This window comes from Sinocyclocheilus anshuiensis, unplaced genomic scaffold (assembly GCF_001515605.1).
Source record: "Sinocyclocheilus anshuiensis isolate Anshui unplaced genomic scaffold, SAMN03320099.WGS_v1.1 scaffold315, whole genome shotgun sequence".
NCBI lineage: Eukaryota > Metazoa > Chordata > Actinopteri > Cypriniformes > Cyprinidae > Sinocyclocheilus > Sinocyclocheilus anshuiensis.
Window position 1 is genome coordinate 1,384,605 of NW_015548210.1, and position 11,809 is coordinate 1,396,413.

General features: G+C 34.9%; 1 protein-coding gene across 1 annotated transcript in view; it reads left to right on the forward strand.

The window, feature by feature from the left end:
- The window catches only part of LOC107653761 (ubiquitin-like protein 3), a 26,459-nt gene extending 15,015 nt beyond the window's left edge, over positions 1-11,444 (forward strand). Inside the window, exons 3-6 of the mRNA XM_016440583.1 lie at positions 5,291-5,399; positions 7,107-7,193; positions 8,327-8,404; positions 9,650-11,444. Coding sequence (XP_016296069.1) covers positions 5,291-5,399; positions 7,107-7,193; positions 8,327-8,404; positions 9,650-9,702 — 327 coding nt within the window. The 3' untranslated portion in view covers positions 9,703-11,444. The remainder of the gene's footprint in view (positions 1-5,290; positions 5,400-7,106; positions 7,194-8,326; positions 8,405-9,649) is intronic.
- The last annotated feature ends 365 nt before the right edge of the window (positions 11,445-11,809 follow it).

Here is an 11,809-nt window from a genome sequence, read left to right on the forward strand (position 1 = left end):
TTAAATGATTTTAGCAAATGGCTGCAATATAACAAAGAGTGAAAAATTTAAGGGGGTCTGAATACTTTCCGTACCCACTGTACATACATACATACATACATACATACGTGTGTGTGTGTGTGTGTGAAGAGTTCAGATGCAAAATCCTCTAAATGGCAGTTGAAATTTTCTTCTAAAATTAGCTTTTTTTTATCAGGTTTCTATGCTTATGTTCAGTTATTTCACTACTATTACGCCTATTCATTTCCATTATGGAAATTTTAAGTGAAATTACTGAACCTACACATAGGAGCCTGATGAAAATGCTCATTTTAGAAGAACATTTCAAATGCCACTTAGAGGCTTTTGCATCTTGAACTCTTTTTTTTTTTTAAGCTATATTTTTACTTATATTTTTTTATATTTTATTTAAAGTTGTTTTATATATAAATACCACTAGTTTATATATATTTTACATTTATGGATTTAATTTTATATTATATATATATATAGAGAGTGTATAAAATAAGTGCTAGTTTAATATTTGTATTTTTTCATGTTTTTAAAAAAAAATATTTTTATGTGTGTGTATATATATATATATATATATATTTATTTATTTATGTATGTGTAAGCTTTATATTTATTAGTGTATAAATTACGTGTTACGTGTCATCCGTGCCCCTAGGAAAGTGTGTTTGTGTGTGCAGGAGAGCGCTGGGGGGTGATTACATCAAATGTTCCTCCTGAAGGGTTGGTTGCGGGGATCCGGGCTTCCTTGGCTGGGATTGGTGAAAATATTTTGTAGGGATGCAGTAGCAGAGATGGCTGTTGAGTAGTGTAATAATGTTTGGCATAGCAACTACAGAGAGGGAAGCACCTGCTACTGGGTATAACCAGTGCCAACGTCACCCTCGCCTATGTACTTATTCCCCAGCGGATGTTTTCTGCTGAGGTTGTTGTTGAATTCCTCGGAGGCATCTCTGCATGCCGTATTACGTCATAGTGAGATTTCGTCTGCTCACCAAGGAGATGGAATGTTTCGAGCAGACGTATCCCAGCATAACACATATTTCTGCTGTTAGAACTTTTCCTCCTTTCTGCGTACGTCTGGAAACATCGTTTAAATCAGCGTCTGCTCGGCATTCACCAGGTGAAGATGATATGCCATCGTTACACAAAGATGGAGTGACATAATGAAAGATGAGCTGCGGCGAGAGAGGAAGAGACAGATGAAGAAAGACTCTGCCTGCAGGTGATTCAGGTCAGCGCTCTCACAGAGGAGCCGCTGCCACGGTTACCATCTCTATGGAAACTAGGAGGTGTTCCGTTGCGTTAGAACTGCCATCCTGATGTTTTTGATGAACCGCTAGCTGCTGATTGCCAGCTCGTTGAGTGAGTCCGTGCAGGAGAATGACACATGCCTTTTTACTTTTGAAGGAAGTATTGTATCTTCATAACCAGGGGTGGGGAGATAGGTCAATATGAAACAACAATCCATTTGACTTCCAAATGCGATGTATTTTAAGTGAACAAGATATTCGTGAAAGAAAAAAATGCAGGGTTGTATTGGATTTTGTCCATTGAGAATTTGCTTGGCAATATGTCATCTGAAAAGTACAGTTGATTCAGAGGTTGAGTTTTTTTTATTAATAAATATGCAAAGTCACACATTTTTTTGTCATAATGTTCACAACAGTTTTGTATTAAAAAGGTTTTCATTTAATTTTCACTAATTTAATTTGCTATTGGTAGTATATAATATAATTAAATGGGTAATTAATATAAGGCCATATGAAATCTGTTTTATTTATTTTTTTTTCAAATTCCATTTTTTCCATTTTAATATTTCTGGATTTATTTTGTTTTCATTTTAATTTATCTAGATTCTGTTTTAATGGTTAAATTAAATTTTATTAATAAAAAAGCATTATAATATAATGATAATTGAAATTATGAAATTTACAATATTAAATAGCAATTTTTTAAAAGTTCAACAAAAATTTTTGAGGCCCTATGAAATATGTTTTATATTTCTGATAAAATAAATTTTGGTAAATCATTTTTTTGGTAAATATACCTTTAAAAATAACGTTTTAATAATAATTTTATTATTAATACTGGTCATTACATTAAGTAATATTTATTTTGATGTATCCATTCAAAATTTGACAAATTACAACATTCCATGTTGTAAATTCCGTTTTTATTCCACGATTCTGTCCGCGTTTTCCACATTGCGAAAAAAATAGGGCCCTACAAATATATTAATTTGCTGCAATTAATTGACCACTTATTTAATACAGTATGTCTGTGAAATACATTAAAATATTTGAAAATAGAAAATGTACATTTATTAATTGCCAAAGCTGTTATTGAATATAATCAATGTTTTATCAATCGATGCCTTAATAAATTTTGGTCTGTTAATCAATGCCAATAATGTCAAACATTAAAACATTGACATCAAACAGCAAACATTGCCAAATAAGCCAATTAATGTTATTACATAGATCCAGTAGAAAAAATAAAATAAAGTAATGATAAGTTCATACATTATCGTTTAAGTCTCTTGTGCTCACCAAGGCTGCATTTACTTGCTTAAAAATGCATTAAAATCCGTAATAATGTGAAATATTGTTACAATTTCATATAGGCTTAACAGTTTTCTATTTCAATATATTATAATGTATTGTAATTTATTCCAGTATTCATAGTCTCATAACCCTTCAAAAAATCATTCTAATATGATGACTTGGTGATGAAGAAATATTTCTTCTCATTGTCAGTGTTGAAAACAGTTCTGCTGATGAATATTTCTGTGGAAGTATTTTGTAACATTGTACATTTCTCAAATTAATGTGTCTTTGCTGAATAAAATTATTAATTTTAATAACCCCAATTATTTAAATGGTAGTGTATATTTGACCTATTTCCAAAAATATCACCAGAATGTTTGTTGTCTTTTCTTTACATTTGGAGGATATGAATACTAATTTGAGGAAATGAGCCTTCTGTTGCACTTTGCATTAATTTCCTGTTTTCCAACATATATAAATCAGCCTACATCTGTTAAAAACTCTGGAAATAGAGGAGTGAATTGGCAAAAATGTGTCCAAAAATACTGTGATAAGTCGATTTTCTCTGGTATTTCCTTCCTGTGCGGTGGCTTCATAAAATAGCCACATACTAATCCGAGCCTAAATTAGATTTTTCATGTGTATGTCTGCGTGATCATCCAACCATTATTGGGGCAAGTGCATGCTTGTGTGCGGCTGTTTGTTGACTGATACTCTATGCTTAGATGGAGTCTTAAGATTGTGTGTGTGTTGTGATCTCTGGATGAGGGGTTTGAGCGAGCAGGCTTGCTTCTGGCTCTAATCTGATTCTATAAAGTGCTTAGGAGGATCTTTGTTTCCATCTGGTGGTTTTCACTCTGTTACATCACTGCAGCTGGCAGTGTGTGCGTGTGTATAGTGGGAGGAGCTTAATACTGGATCCTCTGATGTCAGAGACTCTAGTAACACACGTGCATTGGACATGGATTGCCCCGGGCCCTGTCTCTCAGCTTGATGCCTCCTACTCTTGTTTTTAATGGGCGACACTCTGCGATGTGAATGAATATGATAATGGACGTTTTGCAATTTTATATTGCTTGGGTACAAACAGCATAATTGTGCTGATCGAATGACTGGTGGTTCACAGTCATCAAAGGAAGGACACAGCAAGGACGTGAAAAATGTATGAAAAAAATTAGGGATGCACCGAAATGAAAATTCTTGGCTGAAGCCGAAGCCGAACAAAATTAAACACTGGGCCGAAGGCCGAATACCGAATACCGAACACAGTTTTTCACATTTTCCCCCCCTGTAGGCCTATTTTGCAATTTTTTTTCACCATTGCATTAATTAAATTACCAAAATATGCTTATTACTGTTTTGTTAACTTTTTTTTAACATTCTAGCAGACATTATACCAACAAAGCACAATTTAACTTAAAATTAATAAGTTAGTAAAATAATATTTTTTGGCCATTTTTGAGACTTGAATCAGGCATGTGTTTTTTACTGTACAAATAAAGGCAGCCTTACTGAGCAGAAGAGAATAATTTTAAAACATTAGAATATATTACAGATCCCAATTTGAACACTATGTGTGAATGTTATAATAAAAGTGCCTCTATTTAATCGCGTTCGTCATTGTTCAGTACATATTATTCGGCCTTTTCGCTTATTCGGCCGAACAACGAAAGAGATTTTTTTGCTATTTTCGGCCGAATAATTTCGGTTGCCGAATATTCGGTGCATCCCTAAAAAAAATTCTCAACCGTTCAATAAATGACCCCATACTGAAAGCTACTGAAAAAACGTAACCTTTTTTTGTTTTAGACTAAAATATACCATGGTAATTAAGTTCATTTTTACCAACATACTTTTATGTTTCAGAAATGTATATAGTCATACGTTATTAATGTATTTTCTATTATTAACATTAGCATTTTATTGTTATATAACATTATTTATTTTGCAAAAATAGCAAAGTATTTTTGAATAACATGTGGTTTTAATTTAAAATAATTGCTGGAAGATCCACAATTAAGTTATTAAATATAATTTAATTATATAATTGTATTATGGGTGCAAATTTGATTTGAAACTTTCCATGGTAATGGCTGGTATGTAAAAAAATCACAATAGTGTTGCTCACAAAAGTATTTTTTGTCAAGTTTGTGCTGTTAAATAATTAAGATTTTTTTCAACGTGATCCTAAATCCAATATGAAATTAAAAAGTTAATCCTACTTCCTTCATTTATTTCTCATTGTTTCACATTATTTATGTTTGTTTTCATTATCTTTAGAAATGTATTTTAATCTTAATTTTCCCCTCAATGTAAACTACTGTTTTCTTTTGCATTTATTTTGATTTCTGGAATGCATTTAAACATGAGAACACTACACTCTTATTGGTAGTTAAAGCATAAATAAATTCATCAACATATTTTTATAAATGAATATGCAAGGGTCATGAGATTGCAACGCTTTGTGATTGGCAGTTTTTTTAATTCTCTAAAAATGTGCAGATCTTTCTCTCTTATGTCTGCACAGCTTCCCAGTAGTATAATAGCTATTTACGCATTGTTTTAACAAACTATCATTCAGTTCTGGCTCTATTCTGGTATGAAACTCGAAAATACGTCACACTACAGAGTTAAAACGGGCTGCAAATGCTGTTTCGTGTCGATGTTGAGGAAGTGTGGGGTGGATACTGACCGAGCTTCTAATGGCTCTATTGTTTGTGTTTGTGTTTCAGATCAACTTGAGGCTCATCTTGGTGAGTGGAAAAACAAAAGAGTTCCTGTTCTCGCCAAACGACTCTGCGGCCGACATCGCCAAGCATGTGTACGACAACTGGCCAATGGGTGCGTGATGATTCACATCTTAAAACAAATTTTTTTTTAATGCGTCCCATCAATAGACTGAAACCATTGGCTCGTGTGAAGGATTTTCAGGCTATTGTTTCCTAGCGTTGAGTAGGTTCCTCTTTACAACCTTTTTCTGTGTTCAGATAATCTGTGCCGCAGACAAATCTGAGTCTGACTGAGTGGTAATCCTGCGCAGAGCTAGATTCCACTCACTGTGCGCTGACCTAAAGTCAATGACAGTACTGAAGGGTAAAAAAAGAGTTTGTGTGTTTATACATCTGTCTGGCCATCTCTCTGCATGTGTCTGAAGTCTTCATTCAAATATTCCACAGATACAGTTATAGGTTATTATACATTTTTAGGGAAGAGCAGATGGTATCCAGACTCCTCTTTCATCTGTTTCTGCACTGTGCCTTGGCAGCCTATCTGAGACGACAAGTGCTTTTAGCGAAGTGGCCACAAGCTCAAGTTTAGCATTTTTCCATTTAATTGTCCTCTCAAACATACTGTGGTGGTACTATGGTGCAGTGATGATAATACCATGGTGTTTTGATATATACACTACTGTTCAAAAGTTTGGGGTCGGTAAGTTATTTTAAATGTTTTTGAAAATCTCTTACCATGGGTGCATTTATTTGATCAAAAATACAGTTAAAACAGTAACATTCTAAAGTATTATTACATATAAAAGAGCTGTTTTCAGCAGCCATTACTCCAGTCTTTAGTGTCTTGCAATCCTTCAGAAATCATTCTAACATGGTGCTCAAGAATAATCGGGCAGGAGTAATATTTGAGTAATGCTGAACTGTGATGCATATTTTCCAGGATTCTTTTATGAATAGAAAGTTATTTATCTAGTCTTCTTTAGTGTCACTTTTGGTCATTTTGATGCATCATTGCTGAATAAAAATATAAATGACTTTCTCTCTTTCTTTCAAAAAAAAAAAGATGGTTCTGTTTTTGCTGGTATTAGAGGAGTTGGAGACCAGCAAACCAAATTAGGCTGGTTTAGGCTTTTTTTTTTAAATTTTTTTTAGCAGGAATGATATTTTTATTGCTGTTTCTTGTCCTTATTTGTCCTCTAAAGAAATCCAGGGTTTAGTTAAGTTGAAGTTTATTGTAATTTTATTTAAATTTCTTGCTTTGAATAGCTCTTATGAAAGTCATCAGCCTTTAATTATGTCAAAAAGAATATTGATGAAAAAGCAAGGAAAAAGAAAGGCCTTCTTTGTTGTACAGTTCGTAAACTCCATCGGGGTGGTCCGGGATTGAATCAGAGTTTTATTCATAGCAGACGAGCACAGCGGAGCCCGACCTCATGAGGACACAGAAAGACCCTCACTTGAGTCTTGTGACTGATTGAGTCAAGAGTGAGAAAGAGACGAATAAATGAAGAGAGAAAAGAGTGAAAAACTTGGGAAGCAGTAACATGGAAAAATGCAGACTAGTAGAAAAGTGTGTTTCTAGGGAACAGTTCACCCAAAAAGAAAAATACTGTCATCATTTCCTCACCCTCATGTCATTCCTAACTTGGATGACTGTCTATCTTCTGTGTAAGACTTAAATTTTTGTCTCTTTCTTACGATTTTTATGGAAAGTTCTCCTTGTTGTGTTTCTCTTTGTGATGACACTGTAATCACAAAATGTGCATATTTTGTGTACAACACAAACATGAATTTTTCCAATTTGTTCTGTCTTTAACAGACTGGGAAGAGGAGCAAGTGAGCAGTCCGAACATCCTGCGCCTCATCTACCAGGGCCGATTCCTACACGGCAATGTGACGCTAGGAGGTGACTCCTCATTACCATTATTAACATCACATCACACATGCTCTGCTTCTCTTGATTTTTTATTAAATCATTCCTCTCAGTCCAGAATCATGGGTCTGACATATAAGAAGTTGCTTAGTTTTTTTTTCTGCCAGGTAAATCCGCCGTGTCCCAGTGGACTCATAACCGCAAAGATATTTATTTTGGCTTTGTCTTGGTTTATTTCGGGCCAGGGTGCAGTGCGGTTCAGTTCTATCATTGTTCAGCTGATTATAAGGACATCCAAAAATTCAGCTCCCAGTCCCAATACACCTAAATGTTACTATTCTCAAGTTGTGAATAGAGATGACTGACTTAAAATATTCCCAGAATGCGGCAGCGAGTTTTTCAGCGAGCAGTCTATGAATGTAGGAAAGCACTGGCCGGCAGACTTGTCATCAGGGACAGAAAACAGGGAAGAGAGGAAATTCTTTGGGCGTGAACAGGAAGCATTTTTTTATTTGTTTGGCCATTCCTCAAGCAACAATAAAAGATTGAGTGGGTTTGTGAATGCGTGTATAAGAAAGTATACGAGTATCTATCTATCTATCTATCTATCTATCTATCTATCTATCCATCTATCTATCTAAAAAAAAATGTTTTTTGTCATATTACACAAATAAATCCTTGTTAAGTCCTAGATTCTCTATAAATTTGACAGGGCCTTTTATATGTGACCTGTGAAAAACTTGACTATGATATACTTAACTTATAACCAGGGGTTTTGTCAGTATATTTTGTCTGAGCAAACTTTTCCCATGGCTGAATAACTATAAGTATATAAGCTCCAATTCCTGAACTTTTCGCCTGATGACGTGATGGAACGCAGGCAGGTTTTGCCAAAAAAGTGTCACTTTGATAAAACACGCTGACACCTTCTTGATTCAAGAGCACCAAGGCATGAAGACCGAGTGTGTCTGTGGGGCAGAGGGCAGCAGCAGTGAGAGTCAGTGACGGCTCTCAATAAGGCACAGGCTTAATGTTTACATGTTATCCTGGTCCTCTGTCCTATGATTTCATCCCCTTGAAAGTGACTTTGGTGTCATAGATGTACAGCTGCATTAGTCTCTAGTGTCCATTCGGTCCAACACTCTTTTTTTTCTTATGTCTTGCAGCTTTAAAACTGCCTCTCGGAAAAACCACAGTGATGCATTTAGTTGCCAGAGAGACGCTGCCCGAGCCAAATTCCCAAGGTAACCATTCTGCCCGCTCTCTTTTCTGTACACTCCTCCTTCACTGTTTCACACGCTCCCTGTCTCACTGCAGCCTTCACTTTGTTCAAAAATGTTCAGTTTATGTGGATCATTCTCACCCTCTGGCACTACTTCAGTTTTAGGAATTTTTAAAGTAGTGTTTAACCAAAATATAAAAGACCTGGTCACATGACATTTTTGATCGAAACGATAGGAAGATAAATGTAATGCTTGTTGAGCTTATTCTGATATATTAGCAGAAGTTAAGGTTTTTAACTTTTATAAGGTTAAAGCATTTTTATTCAAATGCTAAACTGAAGGCACATTTTCATGAAAATTGAAACGGATGATGTGCAGTTGATTTATGGTTTTAGCATAGAAAACATTATGTATGTATACTATCTATTTGTAGTTATTATGAGGGTATGAGGGACACAATGGTTACTGACAAACAGGTACTGGTTTCTAATAATTCTCAGGTTAATTCTAATAATAATTAACGTTATTTAAACAGTGGACTTTAACTATTAATATTATTATTATTTTTTTGTTTATTTGATTTTATTTAAGGATTACCCATATATAAACCTTACTTTTACCTAGCCTCAGTTAAAATAATAATATTTCAGTGTACAATAAAATAAAAAAATACATACATAATATAACAGAGTAAACCACACATAAAATAAAATAATTACTATACAATTACAATACAAAGTCTGGGATTGTCACTTATAAGGTGCTTTAAATATATATTGTTCATTTTTTTGTTCATGTTCATCCTTTTGTGTATGAGATAATATTCTCAGTTGTGTTTGCATTTCTATTTTAAATAAAATGTCTTTTATATCATTATTTATTATATTATTTATGTATTATTTATGATCGATTTGGAGTGTTTTACATGCATCTTACACGAAAATGCAAAGAAAACTGATTTAGTTAATTCTGTAGTAAGCATAAAAATACAGTACATGGCACATAATTATTTGCTAATAGAGTCCTTTAACAATGCTGTTTTATATCTAATGAGATTTACTTGCTTGCCAATGATTAATTCTGAGTAAAGAATATATGCAGAATGAAATATGCATCTTAGAAAGAAACATAATTATGTTGCCTACCTCTTAAAGAACAGAATTTCTGTGGTGCCTTAAAATGCTGTCTATGTAGGCAGTAAGTTTTGGAACAAAACCATTGTTTGTTTTTGTGCAATAGTATTAAGTTTCTGTGTGTTTGTTACAGGTCAGAGGAACCGGGAAAAGACTGGAGAGAGCAACTGTTGTGTGATCCTGTAAATACATCCCATCATCCCCCAGAACGAGTGTGTCCTATCACCCTTCTCCCATGCTGCTTAAACACAACTAATCACACCCGACTCCCACGAGCACCTGACCAGAACAAGAGCTTCGCTTCTCCTGGAAAGGAAAAAAAAATCACCCGAGACACGGATATGAAAACATTTCGGCTTCGCACAGTCCGTATTTAAGCCAAAAGATGTCAAAAAATCAGATAATAAAATGCATCCCTCCTTCACACACACACATTTCCACCCTTTCTAACATCTTCACATGCATCCATGAACTCATTCAAAAAAACCACACACACACACACACACACACACACACACACACACACACACACACACACACTCCTCCCCTTCTGCCAGTTTGCACACGGAGGAGGCCCTTTTTATTGCACATAGTAACATGAATGATTCAGTGAGGAAACAGAGACTCGGTTGCCTCAGCCGAGGCCCTTGATTCTTCCTCTCAGGAGGGAGACGTGTGAGGGGGGAAATTAATTTACACAGAGTCTGACGAACTTTTCACATTTATCGATGCAATGGCTTGGATCCGGTGCGGAGGTGGAAAGGCATGCCGTCACCTATGTCTGAAATAAGAGCACACGCTTCACCGACAAGATTAATCTCTGCTACAGTCACCCTCCCGGACTTGTTTTCGTCAAATGCTAATCGCCACATGCAGTCTGATTTCAGTGCAGGAGAACAAGTATTTATGTGCCTGATGAACGTTTTAGAAATGTTTCTTATACATTTCCATGCGTTTTAAATGCCCCGTTAAGGTCCTGGAGATCCAGCGTCCTGCTCTATCGAGTTCCTGTACGCCAGAAGTGTTTCAAGCACAGTCGGGACTTTGCAGGAAGGTAGATCTCCAGAAGTTGGTTGGATTGACTCGTGGGAAAGTCTAAAATACACGTAACGAGTAACAGTAACATTTGCGACTGTGTTTTGACAGTCAACCAGTGTTGCGACTTCCCTCTTAAGATAGAGCTGAGCTGATCTCTTTCAGGAAGGGTAATAAGATTTATCCTTTTATTTTCTAAGTGTAGTGGTGTAAATTAATGCTTGTGTTTGGAGCCAGAAGATAACTATGGAATGAAGTTTGGCTTGGTTTCTATTTCCCCTTCCTTGTTAGATATAAAATTTGTTTGCACAACACAGAAACATGAGCTGTTTCGTTTCTAAATGTGTGTAATTGTTTCTTTCCCCTCCTCCCCTTTTAATATTTTTCCAAATGGGAATTGTATTCGAAGGTTACATATGTGTAGAGTGTATTTAATATGAATCTTATAGAGAACATAACTATAGATTGTTGATATATATATTGGTGTCTAGTGTATGACAGTCTAAAAACAGTTAGCACATTAGCATTTGGAGCAGTGAGACGCTGACAATTTCATGTACTTTAACAGCAGCAAATCCCTCTCTTAATAGCTGAAGAAATTACTGTTTCTTCTCTCTCTCTCTCTCTCTCTCTCTCTCTCTCTCTCTTTTTTTAAATCAAATGTTCATAATTTGAGGTTTTATTTTTGACTTCCTTTTTCTTTTTATGTGGTCTTTGCTCTCTGCTTTTTAACACCGCACTAGGTCTGAAAAATATTGGTCCTTATCAGGGTTCAAATCTGTACAGAGCTGAAGTTTTTAAAAAGATAATTGTAAATAAACTAATGCTTCTCATTCTCTAAACTACAAATGGAAATACATATATAAACTGAATAAAGAATCCAGAACATTGAAGTGAAATGGTTATTGCTTGCTGTGTTCACTTTCAGATTGTTTACAGTAAGTTTGAGAGGGCGAAATTTATATTCTATATTTATATTGTTTTTACTACACTTGAGAAAACACACGCATATAATGTGTATTCTGCATATTTTTATATTTCACAGTATTAGTAGTTTACTGTATTTTCATAAATGCAGCATATAAACAATATGCAGCTTAGGTGAACATAAGAGACTTATTTAAAAATAATTTAAATCGTGTATTTATTACTGGTATTTTAGTACTAGTCATGAGTCATCAGTCATCTAGTCATACAGCCTTTCCAAAATCTCCGTTATCATGTATGGAAGCATATGGGTGAACGTCAAATACTTCTC